Source organism: Anticarsia gemmatalis, chromosome 8 (genome assembly GCF_050436995.1).
Source record: "Anticarsia gemmatalis isolate Benzon Research Colony breed Stoneville strain chromosome 8, ilAntGemm2 primary, whole genome shotgun sequence".
NCBI lineage: Eukaryota > Metazoa > Arthropoda > Insecta > Lepidoptera > Erebidae > Anticarsia > Anticarsia gemmatalis.
In genome coordinates this window covers 6365575-6392034 of record NC_134752.1, presented here as the reverse complement: position 1 = coordinate 6392034, position 26460 = coordinate 6365575, and the positions used below count along the sequence as shown (strand labels likewise).

The window sequence follows — 26460 nt, the reverse complement described above, 5'->3', positions numbered from 1 at the left end:
ATCGAACACATTTCAATTAAGGATTTTTTCCGAAACTCGCTCTTAAAAATGGTACCTACTAGTCGGGATTTAATTAATGGGGCCGATACATTCGTCATACGTGCATGCTTATCTAAAGATATAAGTATTTTAAATCGTAACTTTCCGACCAATGTGATTTTTTATGATACTCTAACTATGATTGTTTATTCAAATTATTTAAAAAAACTGCTATTCTTGTGTGTAAGAGGTAAACTTAAAATAGCTTGTTTAAACAAAACCAGCTTGATACACTTGACTGGAGCGTCCAAGTTTAGCGACGGGCATTGTATACCTAGGCTAAAAATACACACTGGTCTCACCCTGTATAGGGTTAAATATAGAGTCACAGAACACGAATCAATGTCCTCGTTAACTATTATTATAGAACCAGTCTTCTAAAATAATCTTGATAGTTAATTCAAGCGATATTAAATATAAGTTTCCACGCTCGGCAGCCGCGGCTATTTACAATCTGTTGTTGATCTTCACAAGAAGTTCTGAATATAAGTAGGTACTAAGTTATAACTGTAACTTAGCGAATCTATTTTTTAACACACTTATTTATTTGATGGTTTTCCAAAGATCAAAGCAAATATAACTTACATTTCTATTTATGGTTAGGTCAAAGCCATATTTCAACAACATATTGTTACTCTCAGTAGAAATTATATTTATATTAAAAATGAGCGACTGCTTTATGATTATACAGGGTGTCCCAAAACTCAACGATAATCCGAGACAGAATGAAAGGCCAAGTCATACCGGTTCTAGAAAAAATTTAAAAAAAATTCCATACCACTTAGTTCAGCAATAATAGACATTTTTCAAAAAAGTTGAAATTCCACACCCTTGGTCGCATTTTCAAGTCCTGTGATCACCAATGTCACAATTTCCCTGCGTTTTTTTTAATTTCGTGATCTTCATTAAATATGCTATTAATCGTAAAACAAATTTATGCACAAAACATTGTTAATTTACAAAAAAAAGTGAAGTTTTAGTGAGTCATGGTTCACAAAAATATCGTTAGTTAACTTTGACGCTTCATATTGGAAAAAAAATGTACTACACTACCCTTTGCAAGTTATTTCAAAAGTTGGCGCATTTAATCAAGATTACAAAATGGTGCAACACTTGCCACTTTTCTTGCCATTAAAAATGTTATTTTTATTTGAACGAAGCATGTCCTCACAGATGGATCGGACGCAGTGGTTCAATTTCATGGCCTCCTCGTTCCCCCGATCTAAATCCAGAGATATTTTTGACTGGGAATGCATAAAAGAGAAAGTCTATTTGAAATCAATACAAAATCTATCAGAACTTCGCCAGAAAATTGACACAGCGTCAGAAGAAATAATAGCAAGGAATTTAGCTCAACTGGTGAAAAGGTCTTTTGTAAAGCGTTGCAGAGCCTGTATTCGTGCCAGAGGAAAACAATTCGGAATTACTTTAGTTTATGGAGAAAAATTAAATAAGAACCATGAGTCGTTCAATTTTTTTTAAAATTATTATTACCTATTATGTTTATTACATTAAATATTGGTTATGGACTAACTCAATTACCTCTTTACTAAAAAAAATTGCTTTCCTCTGGCACGAATACAGGCTCTGCAACACCGTACGAAAGATCTTTTCACCAGTCGTGCAAAATTTCTTGTATTTATTTCTTCTGACGCTGTGTCAATTTTCTGGCGATTTTCTGATAGATTTTGTATTGATTTTGAATAGAATTTTCTTTTTATGCATTCCCAGTCAAAAATATCTACTTGATTTAGATCGGGGAAACGAGGAGGCCATGAAATTGAACCACTGCGTCCGATCCATCTGTGAGGACATGCTTCGTTCAAACAAAAATAACATTTTTAATGGCAAGAAAAGTGGCAAGTGTTGCACCATTTTGTAATCTTGATTAAATGCGCCAACTTTTGAAATAACTTGCAAAGGGTAGTGTAGTACATTTTTTTTCCAATATGAAGCGTCAAAGTTAACTAACGATATTTTTGTGAACCATGACTCACTAAAACTTAACGTTTTTTAGTAAATTAACAATGTTTTGTGCATAAATTTGTTTTACGATTAATAGCATATTTAATGAAGATCACGAAATTAAAAAAAACGCAGCGAAATAGTGACATTGGTGATCACAGGACTTGAAAATGCGACTAAGGGTGTGGAATTTCAACTTTTTTGAAAAATGTCTATTATTGCTGAACTAAGTGATATGGATTTTTTTTTTTATTTTTCCTAGAACCGGTATGACTTGGCCTTTCATCCTGTCTCGGATTATCGTTGAGTTTTGGGACACCCTGTATAGGGGATCATTAAAATAAATAAATAACTAAATATACTTTTTTACCTTTCTAGTATTATTCCAGTCAAGTGTATCAAGAAGCGCTGGCGTGACGATCTAGATGCCTTTAATATTAATTGGACACGAATAGCAGGAGATAGAGGGGACTGGAAGAAAATGGGGGAGGCCTTTGCCCAGCAGTGGGACAGTACAGGCTAACAAAAAAAAAAAAAAAAAAAAAAAAAAAAAAAAAAAAAAAAAAAAAAAGTATTATTCCGGTAATAAACAAGAGCTGATAGGGCCACCTATTACTGCCTTTTATTACTTCAAGGTGTACTCATTAATTGATTGTTGATGATAAGTTATACGAAACGAAGTAGGTATGTAGTTATGAATTAAATTAAATTTAGTTTTAATTTTCAACACATTCCTGGAGTGATAAGAACATTGTTTTATTTCTTACAGAAATTTTAGATCTATCAAAAAAATTTAAAATAGATACAAGACCATCTTACGTATTTTGAGTGCGTATTTTGTTCTTGTTCTGTTTCATACACGAACATTTGTACCAAACCGCGGTGTATTCGCAAAAATATTCAACCATTGTTCATCCTGTGCAAATACAGCAAAAGATTTGACCACAAATGCATTTTCTCCGTCACAGGTGTTATATTCTGGATGTTTGCCAGAAACTGAAAGCAATATTGCACCTCTTTAATTGTACGGTGAAACGCAATTTCACAAAGCTTCGTCAGGTTATTTATTTTGTTACAGCTTTTTTACAGCTTTTACTCGTAAAATAAAGGTATACCAAAATGCGCTACGAGCGTGTGCAAATTAAAGAACAAAGGCATATTTATATATTCATGAATGTTGTTCTCATCCCGATAGTAGGTACTGTAGATAGGTACCTACCTACCCAATATCTACCGACGCAAGTTTCCCACATTAGAAAACTTCGAACAAAAATCGAGATAATATAACCAGATACCACCCCACGAATTGCGATAACATAGTAGACAAGAGCAATATATTGGTGATCATAAAATAGTGCGTACTGCGTATGCATACTAAGTATTTGTTTATAGGTGAATGATGCGGTGTACCTCACCCTTTTTGGTATATGTCCCTTACCGTCCCTTAGTCACCATTTACGACGCCCGTGGGAATCAAAGGGTGTTCATATGCGTACTTGAAAATCACAGGATGTAACCGAGTCATACCGTCCCATGTTTTAAGATTGCTCTAGCTGTAGTAAGTTTGCAAATTCTCAGCGATTATATTCTTTTATAAACTATTAAAAAGCATTAGATTTACTCCCTTATCAGTTTGGAATCAACACAATAAAGAAATGTTATATCTGCTATCCAAACGTAAACACAGATTATTACAATAATTTCTTTAAGATTTGTAACGGTTGAATAAAAAATACGATTTGATATCATAGTAAACATAATCCGTGACTATTACTTTGTGATACAAAATATTTAAGTCCTCTTCAGGTCATATTATACCGTGTCTTATAGACAATTTTACAAAAAACAATAAGTCGAATTGGTTGAGCCGTCCTTGAATCAATTTGAGCTTAGCAACACATTGGACTTATTTATACATAATGGTACCTATAATATAACAAATTTTGGAAAAGTCGTATATGTAACTATTCCACTGCTAGGCGAGGGTATACAAGTTTAAAGCCCGGTTTCTCCACTTCTGGATAAATAACGGATAGCATAACAGATATAATTTTGATTCGCTCATAGCCAGTTGTGCTCACCGGTCGGTAAACGATCTTTGGGTTAAGCAACCGCTACCGCGATCATTCTATAGATGGGTGACCGCATAGTGGTATTTGAACTGAGGGTCTCCGTGCTTCGGAGGGCCTGTAAAAGTTGGTCCCGGTTGCTTGTCGGGCGGCTTGAACAACTTTGACATTAGGTTGACCACTAACCATACGGTAGATAGATATTTTAAACGGTTCTTTTTATCTATCAAGCAACCTTGTTAATCTGTTAAGCTAAGCTAGATATTAAGATTACCTAATATTACACTTATATCTAAAGAATAAAACTGATTCTTAATTTTCATAATAAACTCAATTACTTTCATATTTAATGTAAATTGTTATTTATTAATCGTTTCAATGTGCAGCACCTAGACATTTTTCGATTTTTATTGAATATACACTGTGTCTCAGTCTAATGCTGAACTATATTTTTACGAGTTTTGTCTACCTTGGGCAATCAAGGGCCACGAAAATACTAAAACTTTTTAAGATTTTTAATTAGTAAGAATTACGCCTAGTCGATTTTTCGCACCGCGAATGTTCAAGCACTAACGAACTGTCAATATTATGTTATTTTGACACAGGGTGATAGAAATTTTGAGGTTATATTAACTGGATTGACATGTGAATTGATTCTGCGACAGGTTATTGTAGTGTTGTTAAAGAAAGTTAATAATTAATTACTATACATATCTTACTGTTACGATAGTGACAAAAAACTAAATTTCACAATGGTGTCTGCTAAAAAAAATGTGCCACCTAAGAAAAGGAATAACATTCAGAAATCGGCAAAAGTTGGTAAACTTAAAACAAAGAAGCCAAAAACCGCTCAAATTGTTCAAGCAGTAACTGAAAGCCCTAAAACAGCAAAACAAGTAAAGCCTAATATTGAAACAAAAGTCTCGCCAAATAAAAAAGTTAAATATACAATGCCTTCGAAGGCCATAACTGAAGACCTTGTTGACTCCTGCTTGAGCGCTTTAATTGATATTGCTGTATGTGATCAAGAAAAGCATAAAAACTTTATCTTTGAAGACGACAAACCAATATTTGCTGAAATTCATTGCATGAAAATACAAAATACCAGAGGCAACATAAAGTTGTAAGTACCAGCTTTTCTTGTTTTGACTCCCTTAAAACCATAAATAACAAACTAAGAATTATACAATTGTATTAAAAAATTTCAGCTTACTACCTAACAGCACAATCTCATCAACCGGAGAGGTATGCCTTGTTACTCCTGATATCAAAAAAGGCAGAAAGCATGACCATGAACCTACAATAGACCGTTGGGAAGAAATATTAAGAAAAGCAGGTGTGACTCAAGTAAGTTTGTTATATAACTCATAAAATTCTATAAAAATGCATGCATCCAATTTATCTATTGATTTTTTTTCTCTTTATAGGTAAAGACTATACTCCCAGTCCGTCAGCTGAGAGTAGAATATGATCAGTTTGAACTTAAACGCAGGCTGTTAACTCAGCATGACTTCATAATGGTAGACACAAGGGTCCTCAATCACGTGTCACATCTGATGGGCAAAATGTTTTTCAAGAAACACAATATGTTAATACCAGTAAGAATGGATGAAGAGAAAGATGTTAAGAAATATATTGATATAGGACTTCGCACAGCAGTCATGCGTTTAAATGAAGGGGAAACTGCCACAATCACTGTAGGGCATTCGTCTATGTCACGAGACAAAATTAAAGAAAATATAATGGCCTTAGTTCAACAACTGAAGACCAAATATCCTGGTGGAGAAGCCAATATCAGAGCTATTTCAATTAAGTTGCCATTGTCTATATCACTTCCAATATACCTCACATTGCGTAAGTATTTCATGTGTCATGTTAGTACAAAATTAACTTGTAATATGAACCTAAACTGCATTACAAACTGACATTATATTAACAATCATCAATGTCAGCACTTAACCTAAATGACTGAATGATGTCATTTTGATTATGCTTCCAGGCCCATCAAGCACAGTTAGGCCACCAAAACTAACCCAGAAGAGACCTAAACATTACACTGTATTGGAAGATGATTTGTCCACAAGACCCGGCCATAAGGTCAGGGTTGCTCCCGATGGAAATGTTCAATTGGCAAAACCAAAGAAGATCCAGAAAGTCAGGTAATAATTTAAGTCATAATAACTCTTAAAATCTGAATCTACACTGTTGACATCTCATATGCATAAACCCCTAATGGGCATTACCTGTAGTTAGTCAATTATATTTCCTGCATAACTATCTACAATCATACTGATGATAAAACTGTCATATTATATTGGCATATAATCAACCACAAAATAATACTGCTATTTATTTACAGGACAATTAAAGAGGATGAAGAAAAATCTGATGAAGAAAATGAGAATGACGGATCAGAATCAGAGGAAGAGGCAGAATCAGATGCATCTGAATAGCTTAAACATTTTTATTATCATTTGCATACACACTTGTACAAAATAACATCTTAATTAAACATATGAAAATATAATTATTACTTTTATTTGTGCTAAAATGCAACAGAATATGTATTTGTATCATCTGAGTCAACAAGATTCATTGACATAGTGTGTATCACAGTCACCTGTGACTTAACTGGCCACACTTTCTTAAACTTTTTGAAGTTTTTAACAGAACATGAAGTAGTAGTATCTGGCTCAATTTTAAATGGTTCTTTCTTTACAATCAGATTAGTGCAAGTTATAACAATAGTATTGCCCAAATCCAGGCCTCCCATTTTATCTTCAAGGTCATCATTCTGCTCTTTCTTCACCTTAAACTCCTCTACTGGTGAGCTATTAATCATTGTATTACTCTCCATCAACTCCTTTAGTTTCACTCCTCTCATAGCTGATATGTCTTCAGGTGTAATTGTAACACTGTTCCTCACATAGGGAGTGTCTGTGTTATCAGCTTTTAGGATTTTATTTGAACTAAACATATTTTGTTTAGATGACTCACCTTCTGGTTCTATGGAATCATCATCTTTTTTAACAAAGTTGAACAAATCCTCATCATCCCTTGATGCATCTACTTTTCTTTTCTGTGGTCTAGATAGATTCAATTTTTTAGTTTTATTTTCATTGTTAGTTGAAATAGAACTGATAAAATTAAACATGTCATCAGACTTGTCTTTGACAGCAAGTATATCTTCAGATGAATTGGAGGAGCCTTGGTCATTGTTTTCAAGAGCCATTTTTTTGGAAAGATTGGAACTTGTTTCTTCATCTGAAAGTCTTCTTTTATTACTTTCATTTGAAACATTAGCCACATAGCAGACAGTAGCCACCTTTTTGTTGGGATTGAACTGTATTTCACTTGTGAATTCACTTAATTTCCTCTTCGCAGCCAGTTTATCTGCATCTTGTTTGTCATCAGAAGCATAAGTCTCATTAATTCTCACATTTTCTTTTTCTTGTTTAATAAAAGTGGGCTCTTGCGATTCTTGAGCTAAGACATTAGGTTTCTTTGAAAGTGGTCCTGCATCTTGTTTCACCACTTCTGATGTAAAGCTGAAATTAGGGTTACAGTATTTTTTTGTAGAACAATACAATATTGCAAGTCCAATTTCAGCATCAGCAATGACTCTTTTGCCTTTATTCTTTAGTTGAGCTACAATGTCATTGATTTGATTCCTCTGAGTTTGGGTTTCCTGGGTTGCACCACTTGAAACATACTGAATAACAATCACATTGGCTTCACAAAGCATAGAAACACTCATTTTACACTCCCCTAAAATCAATGGTGTAGCACCACTTCTGATCAGCACTGGTTTATACAGTTCAAACTGTCTCCTTGAGAAAAAGACAAACTTCATGTCCTCAAACAATGACCTTCTTCTTGAATCTGGCATGAATGATACAGCTTCTTTATTCAAAGTAGACTCCACTACTTGAGGGGTGAACTTTTGTGGGTCAGGCATTGCTGAGAAATTCTTAACACTTTCAGCAAACTGTGACCAAAATTCAGTTGTAACTATATGTGACCCTTGCACTAGTGCTAACACAACTTTGATAGTCAAGGTGATAGCTGGCATAGTTAGGTAATTACAAGTGTCATCCCACTCATTCTTCAACATCCCACCAATTTGATTCAAAATCAGTTTTAACTTATGCAGATTCTCTCCTTTTAGAGTAGAGGTACATGTATACAAACAAATACTACTAACTCTCCATATACTATTCATCTTACCAAACTTAACAATATCATTTTCCTTAAGTCTAATATTAGTATTAATTTCAACCTTGTCAGTAGAATCATTGATAAAAGTCCCGTATCTAGACCCCAGATCGACCAAAAACAAACTGTGTTCAGTTATCGACAGAGTGGCATGTTTTCTGCTTATTGAAGGATCATCAGGTATTGCAAAGTTGCATACTTGGTTATCGGTACTACGTCCTATAGTGATCTCCTGAGTGGGCGAAACAACGTAAATAACACGACTATCATTTTCTGATGTCAAATACCACATAATTACTACTATATTTATTGCTATTTATCAAAAACAAACTCCCGCTTGTTCGGCTTTTTGTTGACTGCTTGACAGATTCAACTGACACCGGCTAGTTGACATCTAGCACTATGACAGTTCCAGTGTATCATAATTGTAATTGCTCACATTTATCACATTAAAATGTTAGTTTATGGTATTTTTTCAATTATAAATAGTCTAGTTGGTCGTATTTCGTACATAGCTCGTGAGCAAATGATTTCAATGGTATTCATAATTCATATAGCTAAAATACCAGGATCAGTATGGTCGAACGTAAAATAACATTAAAAAGTTGTCTCTGGTCATCTCCATGGCAACGGAAAAAAAAATAAAGAATCAAAACAATAATGTGTAAAGAGTAGTATTAACGTTCTATTATGGTTTTGCAGTAGTTAAGAATATAATTGTACATGATATAATAGTCGCATTTAGCGGTTAACGTAATTAAGAAATAAATTTAACAATGACTTTATATATTGATACAAAACTTAGTTTCACTGATGGAAATGTAGTTTCTACTGTGGGTTCGTGGCATCCGTCTTTGCCTCTGTTAGCTGTAGGATCTTATAACCAAGAAAAAGGAGGATTTGTAACAATATTCCAAGAAACAGTAAGTCACTAAAGCTCAGCCTAGACCAAAAGAGTAGTTGGAACCGCGTTGCCATTAGTAACGTCTTTTTTTTTATTTTTAGGGATTTCCTTTAGAAGGATGTGAGTGGCCAATTTTATTATCCAACCAAGTAACAGCACTTGCATGGCACCCAACAAGGCGATTACTAGTAGTTGGATGGGATGGAGGTGAACTATATATTTGGCTGGAATACTCCTGGGCTCGTTTAGAAGCCCCTCACAATGCAGCCTTGACTACAGTGGCTTTCAGTCAAGGCGGAGGCAGACTGCTGGCTTCAGATGCTGCTGGCTCTCTATCTGGCTGGCAATCTAGCTCAGGTGCCCCATTGACTTCATTTCATCACCAACTTGGTGATGTTATCACACATATTACATTCTGCACTCCTCGGGCAAGCTCTGAGACTTCAATCAGAGGATTAGCTCGTGCAGCAGTTGCTGGCGATGAGAATGCGTTAGATGCTCTTGCTGCGTGGAGACCAAGGACAACAGCTAGAATGAGAGAAGGTGCACAGCCAGATAATCATTCCTGCTATGCTGCTCAAGATAATGGAGCTATTTTATATATAGACCACAATGGGGCTTGTTCTGAAGTACTAAATGCACCAGGAAACATAATATTCATGGGTATTATAAGTAACATCTATTTATTAGTTGCATGGGAATCTGGTGGAGCTCTAAGCTTAACTAGGTTTATTATGTCTGATGATGGTTCTTTAATGACAGACACTCATGTACGAATGGCAGCTAGAAATGGTCAATGTATAGAACTTGCTGGTAACTTTTATGTAGCTGTGATCACTGGAGACAATCTTATAAGAATATGGGATAGTGATACTGGTGACAATGATGTATTACCTAATGAAAAGGAGGAAATAGTTGCTGGAGACATCTTCACTAGCATTAGCTACAGTAATTTGAGTGATACTTTGTGCTGTGGCACATCACAAGGCAATTTATACTTATGGAGGAGGGACCATAGGAATAATTGGAAGCTTATTAGTAGTACCTCCGTTAAAGGTACTGTTAAGGAAGTCAGTTGGGGATCAGAAGGTTTGATGAATCCGTTACTACATGTAAACTGTATCACAAGTGCATTTGTGCTTCGTGAACAGCCTGTGTGTTGGGGATACTCTCCTAATCTACACATGGTGCAGAAATCTGCCAATGAAATTGCCCTCACTCATAAAAGTAATGCAACTGTTATGATAAACACTACCATCACAGTCAGAGCTTTTGCTTTTAAAGATCAATACATTGCCCTAGGAGATGGTAAAGAAGTTCAGGTAATTGGTTTTAGTTTCATAACTTTGATTTTTATATTTAAAACTATCATGTTTTCGTGAGCATGATCTATTTAGGTATTTTATTTTACAGATTTGGATGTGCAGCAAGGACAATGAATTAAAATTCTCTCTGATTCGTACTTTCTCATGGAAAACAGATGTCCTCATCATCTATAATGATGTTTTAGTTGGTGTAGTTAATCCCCATATAGAATGCTACTCTGTATCTGGTACAAGTCTGGGTATACTACCCAGTACTGAAGGGGAAGGGGAACCTATTGGTGTAACAAACACCAGCAAGTTCATTGTCATAGCAACCATGGATGGCACACTTAAACTAGCTGAAGTTACAAAAAAAGGCCTCAGAATGCCTTATCCTCCAAAGAATTGCTACCAAATGATCGAAGATTTTGGCGAAGTTATGCGAGCTTCAGTGAATTGTACTGGGCGATACATATGCCTCAGTATCGCCAATGCTGGATTAGCCCCTGATCCTAGGCTTTATCTGTGGGATGTCGCCAATGATGTAATAACAAACACACTAATTTCTGATAACACTACTCCTCCATATCAAAGTGTCCCAATAGCCATAATATGGGACACTAACGACCCGAGAATAGTAGCAGTTCATATGAGATCGGCTGAATTAGATCGCATACACCTGTTTCTCTGCCACGAAGGCGCCCTCTACGAGTACAAAAACTGGTGCTCCTCTACAGAAGATTATTTTATGACCGATTTTATGTTATGCTCTTTGCAAACACCCTATGTCGTTATTTTATCGCAACAAAATATCAAAAAAATATTAATACACGAATTTGAAGACGTCACTGAACATGATTCTGCTACCGTGAGGCAGGTGTTGGATTTTCTATACTATATGACAATAGGTTATTTAGAAAAAGCTGTTGTAGTCGGCACCAGTCTATCAGGTGGTAAAAACTCCGTTATTTGGGATAGCCTAGCTAAAGTTTGCGTTGCCCGAAAGCGACCCGATGTAGGGGCAGTATGTTTAGGCAAAATGGGAAATATAAAAGGTGCTTTGATGATGCGTAAAGTAATGAGCGACAATAATATGGACGATATTTGTAAAGTCGCGGTACTGGCCGTAAATCTCGGAATGATCGAGGAAGCTGAGGAATTATTTCGAGAAGCTCACCGACCAGATTTAATAACACGACTGATATCTGCAAAGGAGGGTGGCTTAAACGAAATTACAAATGGAAGCCACGAAGGGGAAAACATTCTGCTGATAAAAAGCGCTCAGCATAAGTTAGCAAAGGTCCTTTGGTCTAACGGGGAGACGGTAGCGTCCCTAAAGTTGTTCGAGAATGCAGGTACTCTAGTTCCCCATGTGCCTAGAATGTTGGTGGCTCAGGGACAATCCCCTATATTGGCGCAATATGTTGCCAACTCTAATGATACAAATCTGATAATGTGGTGGGGTCACTACTTGGAAAGTATTGGTGAACTGGATGGCGCCTTGGAGTCTTACGCCCGGGCTAATGATTTTGGTGAACAGACACGTTTATTGTGTCATATGGACAGGATTGAAGAAGCTGAAAAACTTTGTCAGAAAAACCGTTCGTCTTTGTATCAAATGGCACGGTATTTAGAAATGCAGCCAGATAAGACGGAAAGTGCGGTAAAGGTAGGAAGCGTGTATGGTTATTTGTCCCAATTTACTTACATTATTGCCTAATCTCTAAGTGTATTTCTGTTTCCTAGTAGATGTATATCAAGTGCGGAGCTGTTTCGTCTGCTATTCGAGTTGCAGCCGAAGCTAGCGCGTGGCACCTTGTGTGGCGTGCTGGATCTACGACACCGACGCACGCGTTACACGCAGCCAGTATACTTGAAAATGCTGGACAAACTGAACAAGCTATTGCTTTGTATCAAAAAGCAGGTAAGCTTTGTCAAACATCATTAGTAATTTCATCATAAATCCCCAATGAAAATGTTTTTTTTTTGTTTATAGGAAAAGTGCACATGGCTTTAAAACTAGCACTTAGCAGTGGGGATACCAACGCAATAGTCGCTGCTGTTGAAGCACTTGGTGACAAGGTGGACCCTGAACTCGCGAATACTTTAGCTACACATTTGAGAAAGGCAAACCAACATTCACATGCTGCCGCCTTGTTAGCTACTGCCGGAAAGGTAAAATACATAATTCAATTAGATAATTTAATTAGGTAGGTACTTGATGGTACTCACATATCTGATTGCAGTAAATAAAATGTAGTACCTGTTCTGTTATACTTTACAAAAATGTTCATATTTGCAGTACGAAGAAGCGTTAGACATTGTGGAGCAGCTACCCACGCCTTTGACAGAGGAGTTGAGCGAGAGACTGGCGGCGCCGGCAGGCACGAGTGGTCGTGATGCACTCCTGCGACGGCTGGCCGACGTGCTGGGCGCGAGGGGACTTTACCACCAAGCTGCAAAACGACTCGCACATGCCGGAGATAAAGTATGAAATGTCATGAACACAATTCGTTTTTAAACTAAGTCAAATACCTACACAGACTTTTCATCAGAGAAAAGTAGTTCAGGCATACAACATTGAAATACTTATGATAGTGTTCTTCCAAGAACCGTTTAAATCTATAATTTTAACTTACTTTACTTTAAGCCATAGACTTCTTCTTCTTATCGTATGGTTAGTGGTCAACCTAGTGTCAAAGTTGTTCAAGCCGCCCGAAGGCCTTTGACATGGCTTAACGACTGTTATCGTAGTAGATAACAACCGGGACCGACTTTTAACGTGCCCTCCGAAGCACGGAGACGCCCAGTTCAAATACCACTATGCGGTCACCCATCTATGGAATGACCGCGCCAAGGGTTGCTTAACCCACAGATCGTTTACCGACCGGTGAGCGCAACTGGCTATGGGCGCCTCAATATAATAAGCCATAGAAAATCTGTAATATGTTTAGGCAGGAGCGATGCGTTGGTTGATGCGGTCGGGTGACGCGGACCGCATCGCGACGTTCGCAGCGGCCACACGAGAGCGCGGCGCTCAGCTCATGGCGGCGGACTACCTGCGGCGCCGCGCCGCCTGGCGCACCCGCCCCGACCTCATGCGACACATTCTACACTTCTACACCAGAGCCAAGGCCTACGGGAAACTCGCCGCTTTCTATGCAGAGTGCGCTAAGATGGAAGTCGATGAGTATGATGTGAGTTATCCTTTCGGGCTCATAGTGTATTTTTTGTGGTTTTTGTAGATACGCACGACTGATGTTTTAAACAACCGCCGTCACTGGTAAATCGCTCGTCTTTAAATTCATGGTGTAATCTTTAACGATCTTTCGATATTTTTTAATGATTATCTATTTTCCAGAATTATGATAAAGCTCTAGAAGCCCTGAAGGAAGCCATCAAGTGTTTAGCGAAGTCTTCAGACACAGATACAGGTGAATTATATGCCAGTTAATTAAGTACTTACTTATAACCGAAATAAAAAAATGGAAATATTTTCAGGAGCCCAAACAACTGCCCTTCAAGAACAAAGCGCACTTGTGAAACGTTACGTGGATATTAAGAAAATGTTAGAGTCTGGAGAAATAAATCCAGGTAAAAATATAACTATATAGTTATCCAATAATAAGAACAATCTAATTGATTGATAATTAGTTAAATATTCTCATATTTTTCGCAGGTGTTACAGCTGGGCAACAACTTCTGCGAGCCGTGAGTGGTCGACCTGGATTGATCACCGAAGAAAAGCTTCTACGTTTGCTGCTACAGTATGCACCTAACCATGCGGAAGCACCTCGTAGGAACCTTCTCCAATAATTTTCTAATAAGCTTGTGCTTTGTTAATATAAACTGATATTTATGAGACACTCTTATTTCCAGGATTTGAAAACCAATTACAAGCTTTGCAAAAACAACCTGAAGATGAGAGCTTGAGTCCCGAGTCGACTGATCAGAGTATTGAAGAAATTGTTTAACGATGAAGAAACAATGACGATTTAACAGAATAATAAAAATGTTTAATTACAGACATTTATGTCTAGCTGAGATTACAGAAAGTTGAATTAGTATTAGTATAAATATGTTGTATCCGTCCATAAATAAGTGATTGTAATGTAGACTTAGTTATTTAAAAAATAAATAATAGGTATCTTACTAATTTGCTTTATGAGCAATTCTCAATTTTTTTGACCACATCCACTATCACAATGTCCCATGTTTTTGTTTTTGATTATTTTTTTAATATGATATTACAACTAATATATTCGATTGTCATTACTTCATCAATATTATTAAATTATCAGACAAAATATCAAAATAGCGTACAAATTGATTAGTTAATTTTAAAATGTAATAATCTAAAATATCAAAATTCTCGAAGTATGGAAAACAGTTTGTCCCATGGTGACCGCAGTGATTTCGAATTCATATAATTTCATAAAATTCTAAGAACCTAGATATATATTTTAATCCTAAAACACTGATTAATGTATTAAAATTCATGTAATATTGAGTTTATTGTAAAACATGCTATACTTGTTTATTTTATTTCAAAACTAATATTGTCCCATAAAAAGTTCCGAAACAAAATTCAGATTTTGTTACCGATTATCGTATCGATTCTTTTCAAAAGGTGTTAAATTATTTAGTGTTTTTACTCGTGGCAACACTTTAGATGATATTTAACTTCGCGATATTGTTGAAATTACATTTTGGAGTCAACAACAACCGCGACCAGACACTTCACACTGCACTGCCACAAATTCTTTCCAGGATTTGTTACGTTGTGTCAAGGTAAGTTCATAGTGATTTAATATTTTGTTAAAATTGGTTAACAGTTAGTTTTATGCACTACATTTTGATGCAAAATACTTGTTTCAACTGTTAGAATTTAACGGAAATTTTATTTTTTGAATATCTAAAACCTTCATTTCGTTACTTCTGTGTTTGTTACTTTCGCGTGGTAACGTATAATCGGAACGCGGGGTAACAAAAAAGGATTTTAAAAAGCCAAGTACACATCTCATAAAAATTTTGTTGTAGGTTTATTTTTAACTCCTATACCATAATATTGCTTTCTCTTTCTAAAGTTACGTTGATATTGCTTAATTTGAAAATTGTTACATAGGATCTAACATGAATAGGGCATCATTTTCAAACGAGCACCAAACTTGATAATGCCGATTACATACTACTACAATAAATGTATTGTACTAATATGTAATATATATATCTATATAAATATTACAAAATAAAAACGGTTGCTGGGTAGAATCGGCTGACCGTAGCACTAAAGTACCTACTTTATTTTTCGAATGGATTTTTAATTGATTGTAATGTATTGTTAAAAATAAGGTGATAAATAAGTAGGCACAAGTTTTTATTTGTTTCCTTTAGTTCATTTGATGAACCTTTTATTTTTGGTATGGTTAAAACATTCGTATCTTTTTTTTTTGTATTGATTTTTACTACTTTTTATTTCCATTTTATGATAATGTCAAGTATGTGTATGCTAAGCCTAACATTTCCAATTTTGTTACCGAAGCTTCTATTTTTGTTACTGTCCCTAAATAAAGCTGATAATTATGTTAAATATTGTTATTATTTTAAATTTAAAGACAATAAGTAATGGTTTAAAATTAACTTTATGACAGATATTTTATAATAAATAAGAAATATAGCATTCTTCCTTTTCAGTTTAATAGAAAAACAAAACTTTGTGAGTAGAAAGTGTTAATGGTAACAAAAAAGCAGATGTAGTGCCAATAAAAAATATTGTATTACATTATTCACAATTTTTCTTTTCTCAACATGTTATAATGTTATAATCTACATAGAAAAATATAAAAACATAAAACAATTTGAGTGAGTTTTTATGATTCTACACTGATTTCCAAGTAACAAAAAAAGAACTTTTATTTTACCCTTAACTAATATTTTACAGTTTTTTATATAAAACATCTCTTAAACAGAAAATCAATCACAAATTCAGAATTTGAATAGTTTAAGCTACCTATATTTAGCGTAATATGTCCAATATATATGAATTTTATTTTTAGACTATTTTTGAGAGTATGGTCAAATATTTTGAGAAATGCTCTTATAATTTGTCCAAATCCTAACTATGCTTTTGGATAGGTAGGCAACATTTACTTGAACTATAATTCAGAAATACACCAACTGGTTCATAATTTTCAATGGTTTATAATTCATATTTTATGTTCTATCTACTTACCGTCTTCGGAGCAATAACATAAACAAATCTACCTATGTGCTTAAAAAGGATGGCGGGATATAATTTGTATTTGTCTTCATAAACGCAACCGAACGTAAACAAAACAGCTGATTGTCATTCTACAAATGTCATATTGACAAGAGACTTATAACCTCAAAAGTCTGTTATAAAATACTCTAATAAAAAAAATAATATGTATATTAATGAAATAACATTTCCATAATGGTCAGACTATTAAACGGTGTGAGGACCATCTTTCTAAAGAAGTCTATAACATTTTCTAGGTAACTTTGTGTTGATATTTATATACACTTTATTTTTTTATGTAACCTTATCAAACTTACAAATATTTACGATTATAGGCTTGTTATAAGACGTTCAAATAGTTCGGATGCAGCAAATGACAACATAACAGTGAATAGAATCAGAAACTTTAGTATAGTCGCACATGTTGACCATGGAAAAAGTACCTTAGCAGATCGATTATTGGAGCTCACTGGTACGATTAAACCTGGCGTCGAAAATGCTCAGGTCCTCGATCAATTACAGGTAAGATTGACATAAGTTTAACTTAATTCAATGTTTAAGTAAACATGAATTTTATTATCAGGTATCTTATCATCTATTGCTGTACTACTAACAAAATAAGTCAATATTAAGACGGGAAGACTTACAGTAAATCTGCTTATTTAAAATGACACTGACAAGGTAATAAGTTGTGTAAATGTAAATACTTTTATCCTTAAAATCCATTGTTTTCAGGTTGAAAGGGAAAGAGGTATAACAGTGAAAGCAGTAACAGCATCACTCAATTACACCTACAACAATGAAAAGTACCTTCTCAACCTGATTGATACACCAGGCCATGTTGATTTCTCTAATGAGGTATGAAAAAGTAAAGTAACATATAAACTTTTCAGTTCAATACTATTTTGCTAATATCATTTTTTTTTAAAGGTTGTTCGTAGTGTAACAGCTTGCCAAGGAGTAATAATGTTAGTTGATGCCAATGAAGGAGTTCAGGCTCAAACAGTAGCCGTACATTCACTAGCCAAAAGAAACAATTTGATCATCATCCCAACTATGAACAAAGTTGACTTGCCTAGAGCAGACCCTGATAAGGTCAAAGCACAGTTACAATCTGTTTTTAAAATAGACCCTGAAGATGTATTGAGTATATCAGCGAAGAAAGGTTGGGGAGTCAAGGAGTTATTAGAAGCAGTTATAACAAGGATACCTCCACCATCTGTTGATACTGAAGCACACTTTAAGGCTCACATTATTGACACTTGGCATGATAAGTATAGAGGAGTGTTATGTCTAGCTTATATACATTCAGGTAGGATTCAAGTTGGACAGGCAGTAAAATGGAAATCTGACTCTAAACTACACCAAGTGAAGTTTCTTGCTATGCTCAGACCAAATGAGGAACCTATTGAAGAAGCCATTGCAGGACAAGTAGTCATGGTAGGTAAGTAAATCAGGGAACCTTGCCATTAGTTGCTATCACAAACAGCTCAGCATAAAAAAATAATAATGATTATTTTTGTTAAGGTTGTGGGCCGAGAGGTGGGGGCAGTGTTGGAGACCAGCTACTTGCCAAAGAGCTAGCAGACAATGAGGATGTAGTAACTGTACCTCCAGTTAAACACATGGTGTATGCAGGCATCTTTCCTGCTGATCAGTCCCAACATCCTCAACTCAGTGATGCTATCAAGAAACTGGCTTTAAATGATTATGCAGTTGCTGTTACTCCTGATTCAAGGTATGACAAAATTATAACTAAACCTTAAGTATGTTGATGACATAATGTAAACCACATACTATAAACATTTGTTCTGTCTATTTCAGTCCTGCTCTTGGCCAAGGTTGGCGCATTGGCTTCTTAGGCCTTCTGCATCTGGAAGTGTTTACCCAACGCCTGTTACAAGAATATAAGGCAGAAGCTATATTAACAGCTCCCTCTGTACCTTATAAAATCAAGTAAGTTTATTTACCTTACCTTCTTCTAAATCCTTGAATCTAGTTGGCACAGTATTATTCCCTACTTGTTACTGGTAAGTATGTAGTTACTTTATAATTCTTCATTTTTTTAAGGGTAAAAGGAGCTAAGGCTATAAAACAATATAAAGGCGAAGAAGTTATTATAACAAATCCATTGCTGTTACCAGATCCTAAAAATATTGCAGAATACTATGAACCATTTGTTATAGGTAAGTGGAACCGAAAGAGTGCAATCATGCGAGACACAATTACTTTTAGTTTATTTCATTAGGTGTCTCATCAATTAGACTTTACAGATATTTTCTTTAAAACAGAAAGTATACTGTCGGTATTGCCACATATTCAGCTTTGTTAATGCTTATGGCGCGCCGCGCCGGTTGAATTTTGGTTAACTATTTTTGAGGCTTGTGTATTGAGTTATTGACTATTAATTTTTTTAATTCTACTTTCTTAGGAACGATTATAACGCCCGTTGAATACATTGGAGCGGTGACGTCTTTGTGCATAGATAGACGAGGCAAACCTCTGCCGGCGAACGCAGTCGATGATAAAATGACAATGATGCAATATATAATGCCTCTCTCAGAAGTTGTCATAGACTTTCATGATACTCTCAAGAGCATAACTTCAGGGTTCGCCAGTTTCGACTATCAGGATTACGGATTTCATCCAAGCCCTTTAGTCAGGGTAAGGTGTACTTTAATATTATTAAATTTAACTGAAGTGAAATGAAATTTCGAGCTTTTACCTTTATCGTGGCTGCAACAATTTTATCTGCAGTTACTATAATATATGGTAGTGAATAAGAAATATTATCATTATTGTCATTTCGCTTTGTAATTCCAGATGGATATTCTTATTAACGGTATTTTGGTCGACGAGTTATCTACTATAGTTCATACTAGCCGCTTGGAATATAACGCTAGAAGATTAACTGAGAAACTGAAGGAGATGATACCCCGCCAAATGGTTCAGGTAATTTAAAACAAAAACAATATGTAGTAGTATTTAAAACAAAAGTAACAGGCCTTATACATTTTTTTGCTAATTAATAATTGCCAATGAGTTTTCTTATACTATAAAGGAAACATATAAGTCACAAATAAGTCTTTCCTAAAATATTTTTTCGGAACTAAACCAAATCGTATTGTATTTATGTAGTTTTATGGATTAGATTGATGAATGTGTGTTCTACTCCAGGTCGCAATTCAAGCCGTGGTAGGTGGAAAAGTATTTGCAAGAGAAACACTGAAAGCGTACAGAAAAGATGTTACAGCAAAATTGGTAAGCACAGCTAATTTAATAACAACTTATTAATAAACGTTATTAGAATAATGTATGTCCTGTACGTAGGTACGACAGGTAATTTTGATAATTATCAGCTAAGATCATTCTTGAATTGTTACAGTACGGAGGTGATGTGACACGAAGGAAAAAGCTACTAAAACAGCAAGCAGAGGGCAAAAAGAAAATGCGCAGTGTCGCCAATATTAGAATACCAAGAGACACTTTCATAGATGTATTGAAAAGATAATATACATAGTCACTTTAATAGAGAGTAATTAAGACTTCTTATTTTACGGAGCTGACCCCGCTTACTCCTTGAATTAAACATAACAATGTGGGTAAACGGGAAATGTTACAAATTATAAGCTTTTTGAAAAATATACTTAATTTATTAAAAAAATTACTTGATTACAATTAAAGGACATTGCATGGTTAACAAACATCACAAAAAATAATATAATGATTCTTAAAAAAATATAATCTACAAGCTGCTAATCATCCAGTGTCGTAAAATAATATGTTTGTAAGTCTAGCACTGATGACGTCACATAAGAATTAGAACTGAACAGAAAAATAATATATTTATTAAACAGGTATTACTATAACTATTCCAAAGACGAGTATACATAGTTATGATACAATTTTTGTGTATTATGTTTAATTATCTTCATAATGTAGGTAATCACACAAACTTGGCAAAGTTTATGTCAAAGCAATGTTATGAGCCTCATTCATCACTCCTGTAAAAGTTACACTGTTTAATCGAATTATTACATGATCATACAGTCAATAAAATACACCCTTATATCTTCAACATAGTATTCAATTAAGCAGTGTAGATTTACTATAAAGTACTATAAAATTTTGGAATCGGTTAACTACCAATTTTAAAAACAATATTTTTGACAAAATACTATACTTACACATGATACAAACAATATATACATTTGGAAATCATCACGAAGAGATATGAGTCGTCGAGATCACATAATGATATGAAACAAAATAGTTTTTAACTGGTATAATAGCATTACGCCGATTTTAATTAAAAAAAAAAACAATTTGAAAAAGGCACAGTTGACATCGTAGCACTAATACATCATTTTATGTGTAGAATATGTATTTAAATGGTACAGGATAATTATATAATATTGCCGTTCGGAATCATCCTTTTTCTACAAGGCCTTTTTGTAAACCAAGATATGATAATACTATTACAAAACCAATGTAAATATCGAGTTGGTCTAGAGATTTCTCGAATTAAATATTATTCAGCACCCCTAGAAGATATTGAAAGAACTAAGTCCTCAAATGGCAAACATTCGTTACGACACAATAGTACCGAAAAAGTTCGTAATTGCGCTCCTACCATTCAAGTGTGCCAAAAACCAAGCCGATTCGTCTGCCAATTATTGACTGTACTGTCTTCGCTGTGACTAAGACCATATACAACTCTTATAACAATCACTTTAGAATAAATAAAGGACATTTCGTTATTAACAAAATATGTTTCACATTCTTTGGTTGGTCAATTATCGCGTTATATAATCCTTGCACCAGTAAATAAATCCATTCAAAAACATTCAGGTAAATATTTAATATTCCCTCTACATATTTATTTCTTTATTTTAATATTTTCAATTATTTTATTAACTTGAGATTTGTTTTTCGAGTTTTATCTATTCTGAAATACATTTACCTAATTATACCATACATTCATGTATTCCAGATCATATGATTGATGAAATAAATTATGAAGTGAAATAATAAAATATACTAATAAGAGTATCTCAATATATTGAACTGGAAGTATTAATTAATCACTTAGAAATATTCTAATTTAAATAATGCTCAATTTTGTGATACTATAAGTTATAGTAGTATAACTAAAAAACAATCATCCAGTCTTAATTTTCAACAAACCAAACTACCATCTTGATCAAATAATGAGGCAATCGAAATTTAACTTAGTATAAAGTAACAGTAAATTATAAGCACTTTTCCAAACATAAACTACAGTCATTTTATTATCACTCACACCAGCAGAATCACCGTTTTACATATTAATGTATAAGTATTAAAACAAACCCATAGAACACAGACAGTATAACATTCGCAATAAAATTTAAATTTAAAAAATCTCATACTATTTGGAATTTTTTAACAAATTAAGAGCAGACTCGGCTACACTTTAAAAATATTTTTTTTGCATATTATAAATTTACAAAATGTTTATCGTCATTTTTCGATCAAATTATCCTTCACGGCTAGCTTACACGGAAGAGCTCCAAGATTTTTATCAATACGTATTTATGTGCAGTTAATAGAACATTATAGAAAATGCTTGCGTGCATATAAATTTCTTAGCTTTTAGATGTTCAACGTAATTTGAATATTTTGAGCATCGCAAAGTAGCCGCGTGAAGCCGCCGCGCTGGTACGGTACCTACTCTCAGTCTACCTGCCACCCTAATACTAGATGGGCCATGCCTATCAAAATATTTTAATATCAAAACATCATCTTGATTTTACGTCAAGTCACTCAATTCTACCCTAAACAACTCGTCATCCTTAAGATATGTCTACTATGAGTACCTCTTAGAGGAAGGAGTTGAATACATTTTGAGCAACTTCATTTTAAGTCAAGTAAATAGAATGACATGTTTTTATTCAAGAAACGAAGTTGTTCAGGGATGAACTGTGTATCAAGTGGCCCTGTTTTCCTGTTCCCTAAATGTTTAGAAACAAGGTCACCCCCTAAATTAAACAAAATGTTGTATGAACATCACATGCAACACTGACATGAGTATTGAAATAATTTCTACTATCTCATTATTTCTATACTTATCAATTAATAATTGTATCACAATAACATTAATAGCCGTCAAAACGAAACAAGCTTCACAACTTTAGTGCACATGTTCCGTGAATAATCATTTATTTTACATCATAATCATTCACACTGAACATTCAACTACTATTGCTAATGTAAGTATATAGGAGACAACCTCATTAAAATACATTCAGTTTTAGGGTGACATGACTTTTGAAAAATCAGATCCTTTCTTATCAGAATGCAAACTGTTTATCTGTCTTCTGAAGTTTCTAAGAATTGGGCGTAGACATCTCTTGTACACTCACCTTTCTCATTGAATTTGTATTTGTAGTAAGACCCATCAGCACAGATAACTGAAAAAAGTATGATATATTATGATTAGATATGTGACACCATATCTAGCATAAACAATTTATTGTATGAGTCATAACAAAACATTCATACAACATGTTATCATTTTAAAACAATATTTACACAGCTCTTTATTGTAAAAATAAAAACCTTCAGACAACTATGGAAATTGCATTTGATTCTTAAGGAGTTATTTCACACTATTAATCTTACTCTTTGGTCTAAGCTATTATCTAGTTATGTTATATAGAGTTATCTTACCAATAATAGAACTCTTGTCTACTCCAAATGCACAAATGCATGGTGGACCATTTGGTATAGTGAATTTGCAGAAGCTCCAATTACTTGAAAAATATTTTGGTAAGAAATTGACTGTCGCCAGACTTGACTGCTTATTCAGTTTTTCGTCTTCAAGACTGAACACATGCACTGTTCCATGGTCTGATGTCACACATAAATTGGTGCTTGAGTGATTGAAGTTTATGCAGTAAATTGTAGCCTGAAATAATATCCAAATGTAGAAAGAAGCAGATAACAAAATCAAATCACTTCTATACCTTATCACAAAATTATTATTACTTATAAACAAAGGAAAATAACAGCCAATAATAACAAAGAACCTTACCTGATGTGCGCCTCTTCTTAACTCAGCAAGTTTTTGTCCAGTAGATGTATCAAAGACCCGAATGAGAGTGCCCTTAGTAGAAGCTGTAGCCAGTCTAGTTCCACCAACATTCAGTGCCAAGCAACTGAGTGGTGCCTCATGAGCTGCTATAAGGTGTCCTTCTGGTGCTGTGCTAGGGCCTGCATGACTGCTCAGTTCTACTAACTGTGGATAGAAATTAAATTTTTATAACCCACCCTGGGGGAATATATTATGGCTGACGCAGAGGTAAACTTTACTAAACCATATCTTAAATTATTTAGAGATTGAAGACAGTGGTTGGTTTCTTGCCAGTTCTTCTGCCCTTAAATTTTATATAATAACCCACTCCATACCTAGCCATTGATTCAATAATCTAGTTCTATCATAATTATTGACAATCATATTATCCAAATTAATTTGATATACTATAGATACAATGAAAGGTCAGTCTAAAAAAGAAACATAAATGCACACATTGTCCATTTCATTGGTAGTATTTGTGTTATCTTTCCAACAAGACACAAAAACTCTATGCATAATTCATTGTTTTGTGCAAGACACTTTCGCTGCCAGTTACATTCACAATAACATACTAGAAAACTTAATTGTATGACATACATTTTTATTTTTAAGTCTTTTCTGTGGATTGCATGCATATTGTTTATAAAAACACCTAATAAATAATAATAATAATGTTTCCTGTTACGGTATGTTGCTCAAATGAAAACTATTTCATACAAGGAAAACTGAACAATTAGAACAAAATTAATAACTCATATTATATTAGAATGTCTATATTTACTAATATACCTTTTGTTCATAACAAATTCATAGTGAGACCTTGAAATTATTAAGTAAATACATAAGTATTACAAAAATAGTTTATCTCTAGGTGCCCAGCAAGATAATTATAATGTAAACTAAAATCTGGTACTGTCTGCACACACCTTTATTACTGGCAAATGCATTTAATATTTTGTCACACTAACTGTATATATTCAATGCAACGAATTTAAGAAAGAGTAAGGGTTTGAATGTTACATACCTGAACATGTCCTGTTTTACGACTTGGATATGCAAGTAGAGCATTATTGCTGTTAGGACACACAACACACAGCCCTCTTGCATTCTGACATGTCTCAAACACATGCAACAACTGAGGCTGTGCAGTAAATGTGTACACCTTGATCAAGTTTTCTACAATTAAGTAAACAAAATCTTCATTAAAAAAATATTTAGTAGATAAGAATATCTATGATCTTTGAGAAGTATTTAAAGATTATTTGACATTGTTTACAAAGGTTGAAAAGAGAGTTTATTTCCAACAACAATCTTCTATTTTATTGTGTCAGTATTTCTTATTAGATTAGATAGTTTATTGACCCATCTAAGACATATCTTTAGCTATAACAACAATAAACATTACATCACATTAGATGAAGCACTTCTCTCACTTTAAAAAGGGCAGCTTGTTCTAATAATTTAATTAACATGTCTTTATTAGACAAAACATATTTCGTAACTGTAAAGTATTTTGATAAAATATCTTACCCAAAACAACAACAATTCTGTCCCTTCTTAGTTTCACAGCTTTGACAGGGCTGTTGAAATCAAGAGATATTGCTGAATCTTTTTTCAAATCATCCCATATTATTACTCTGTTTGGGGGATACACGGGGGTTTTACCACCGCCAACTAAGGCCATATAGTTGCATCTGAATAACATTTCGACGTAGGATAGCCCGCCTTCAGCGAAATTTTGTCGTTCTTTTTCTTTAAGTGGGTCGCTATTGAACACCCGAAATCCATTCTCCGTCCCGCACGCAAAACAACCTACAGATTGCAAAACAAAACTGTAAATGATTTGTACATGAAGCGCAAGCAAATAAAGAATAACTAAATCGCTTCAATTACCTTGATCTTGATTAAATCCCACATATAAAAGGCCATTCCCAAACGTATTATCCTCAGATAAATTCATTGTGCAAGCAGATCGCGGTTTAGTAGGACAAAACTCTTCAAGCAAAACAATAAAAATTATCTTCAATACACTTCACACAACTTTGCGGCAATTTGACAACAAATTTTGCTACACAAATGCCAATGCCATTATTTTTATTGCCAACTAGAAAAAATATTATATCTGTCAAATTATTGCTTTTCTGATGGTTGACTGGTCGAGTGTTGACTATCCAGTTTATTTCAAGACAAGAATCTGAACAAGGATAACATGCATTAAATCAGGAAAAAAAAAATGTTGATGCGCGGGCGCCGCATGTCTTGGAACTTAGTATAAATAATAAACAAAAATAACCCAAGGCTCCTATACCTACCAAAGCAAACCTGCCATTAAATTTATCAGCCTCAGATTTGAACACACTGAATATTATTATTAGCTTCCAATGATATGGTACACATTCATTTTATGTAAATAAAATCGCTGTCTTTAGCATTGTTTTAAGCAACATATAAAAATAAATAAATGTTCAAGTTAACATATTATTATTGACTGTAGAAATTAAAACATTAAAAATACCTACCCTCAAAATAGTTGTATATTAGGTAAAATAGATGTATGAATTGGTTATTAATCAATCAACCAAAACCCA

The 26460-nt window shown here is 34.3% G+C and overlaps 5 protein-coding genes across 6 annotated transcripts; 3 read left to right on the top strand and 2 right to left on the bottom strand.

The window, feature by feature from the left end:
- The first annotated feature begins 4687 nt into the window (after positions 1-4687).
- LOC142974811 (ribosomal L1 domain-containing protein CG13096-like) lies at positions 4688-6600 on the top strand. Its single transcript, XM_076117338.1, has 5 exons — positions 4688-5196; positions 5282-5420; positions 5501-5927; positions 6073-6232; positions 6433-6600. Exons 1-5 carry the CDS (start codon positions 4826-4828, stop codon positions 6524-6526), a joined length of 1191 nt encoding a protein of 396 aa, XP_075973453.1. The 5' UTR covers positions 4688-4825; the 3' UTR covers positions 6527-6600.
- Positions 6524-8666, bottom strand: nbs (nibrin). Its single transcript, XM_076117337.1, has one exon. The coding sequence runs from the start codon at positions 8578-8580 to the stop codon at positions 6619-6621; it is 1962 nt and encodes a 653-aa protein (XP_075973452.1). The 5' UTR covers positions 8581-8666; the 3' UTR covers positions 6524-6618.
- A 271-nt stretch (positions 8667-8937) lies between these two features.
- rempA (intraflagellar transport protein rempA) lies at positions 8938-14668 on the top strand. Its single transcript, XM_076117332.1, has 11 exons — positions 8938-9211; positions 9294-10514; positions 10606-12165; positions 12246-12420; positions 12493-12671; positions 12799-12984; positions 13451-13693; positions 13858-13930; positions 13998-14090; positions 14176-14292; positions 14376-14668. Exons 1-11 carry the CDS (start codon positions 9065-9067, stop codon positions 14468-14470), a joined length of 4089 nt encoding a protein of 1362 aa, XP_075973447.1. The 5' UTR covers positions 8938-9064; the 3' UTR covers positions 14471-14668.
- Positions 14669-15125: 457 nt separating this feature from the next.
- On the top strand, positions 15126-21114 carry waw (Translation factor waclaw). 2 transcript variants are annotated; one of them, XM_076117333.1, is made up of 11 exons: positions 15126-15287; positions 17091-17277; positions 17491-17613; positions 17686-18199; positions 18283-18493; positions 18580-18711; positions 18826-18941; positions 19187-19419; positions 19579-19707; positions 19933-20016; positions 20141-21114. In XM_076117333.1, exons 1-11 carry the CDS (start codon positions 15169-15171, stop codon positions 20264-20266), a joined length of 1974 nt encoding a protein of 657 aa, XP_075973448.1. In that variant the 5' UTR covers positions 15126-15168; the 3' UTR covers positions 20267-21114. The 2 variants fall into 2 exon arrangements, with proteins under 2 accessions (XP_075973448.1, XP_075973450.1); XM_076117335.1 differs by lacking the exon at positions 15126-15287 and adding an exon at positions 16850-17012.
- Positions 20671-25956, bottom strand: LOC142974809 (WD repeat domain phosphoinositide-interacting protein 3). The gene is made up of 6 exons (XM_076117336.1): positions 25766-25956; positions 25403-25684; positions 24897-25048; positions 23831-24034; positions 23467-23704; positions 20671-23207 (listed from the first exon to the last, which is right to left on the bottom strand). The coding sequence occupies exons 1-6, from the start codon at positions 25830-25832 to the stop codon at positions 23104-23106; spliced, it is 1047 nt and encodes a 348-aa protein (XP_075973451.1). The 5' UTR covers positions 25833-25956; the 3' UTR covers positions 20671-23103.
- Between the last annotated feature and the right edge of the window lie 504 nt (positions 25957-26460).

What these genes read in the sequence shown, in the direction of transcription:
- LOC142974811 (XM_076117338.1), top strand. Translation starts at nt 4,826, where the DNA reads ATGGTGTCTGCTAAAAAAAATGTGCCACCTAAGAAAAGGAATAACATT. An exon ending in TCCAATATACCTCACATTGC is followed by an intron (nt 5,928 to 6,072) that starts GTAAGTATTTCA and finishes TTATGCTTCCAG; the next exon opens with GCCCATCAAGCACAGTTAGG. An exon ending in AAGAAGATCCAGAAAGTCAG is followed by an intron (nt 6,233 to 6,432) that starts GTAATAATTTAA and finishes ATTTATTTACAG; the next exon opens with GACAATTAAAGAGGATGAAG.
- nbs (XM_076117337.1), bottom strand. Translation starts at nt 8,580, where the DNA reads ATGTGGTATTTGACATCAGAAAATGATAGTCGTGTTATTTACGTTGTT.
- rempA (XM_076117332.1), top strand. Translation starts at nt 9,065, where the DNA reads ATGACTTTATATATTGATACAAAACTTAGTTTCACTGATGGAAATGTA. An exon ending in TGCTTTGTATCAAAAAGCAG is followed by an intron (nt 12,421 to 12,492) that starts GTAAGCTTTGTC and finishes TTTTGTTTATAG; the next exon opens with GAAAAGTGCACATGGCTTTA. An exon ending in GTCTTCAGACACAGATACAG is followed by an intron (nt 13,931 to 13,997) that starts GTGAATTATATG and finishes AAATATTTTCAG; the next exon opens with GAGCCCAAACAACTGCCCTT.
- waw (XM_076117333.1), top strand. Translation starts at nt 15,169, where the DNA reads ATGATATTTAACTTCGCGATATTGTTGAAATTACATTTTGGAGTCAAC. An exon ending in ATTTGTTACGTTGTGTCAAG is followed by an intron (nt 15,288 to 17,090) that starts GTAAGTTCATAG and finishes TTACGATTATAG; the next exon opens with GCTTGTTATAAGACGTTCAA. An exon ending in AAGATGTTACAGCAAAATTG is followed by an intron (nt 20,017 to 20,140) that starts GTAAGCACAGCT and finishes GAATTGTTACAG; the next exon opens with TACGGAGGTGATGTGACACG.
- LOC142974809 (XM_076117336.1), bottom strand. Translation starts at nt 25,832, where the DNA reads ATGAATTTATCTGAGGATAATACGTTTGGGAATGGCCTTTTATATGTG. An exon ending in GGGATTTAATCAAGATCAAG is followed by an intron (nt 25,685 to 25,765) that starts GTAATTGAAGCG and finishes TGCAATCTGTAG; the next exon opens with GTTGTTTTGCGTGCGGGACG. An exon ending in AGACAAGAGTTCTATTATTG is followed by an intron (nt 23,208 to 23,466) that starts GTAAGATAACTC and finishes TACTTTTTTCAG; the next exon opens with TTATCTGTGCTGATGGGTCT.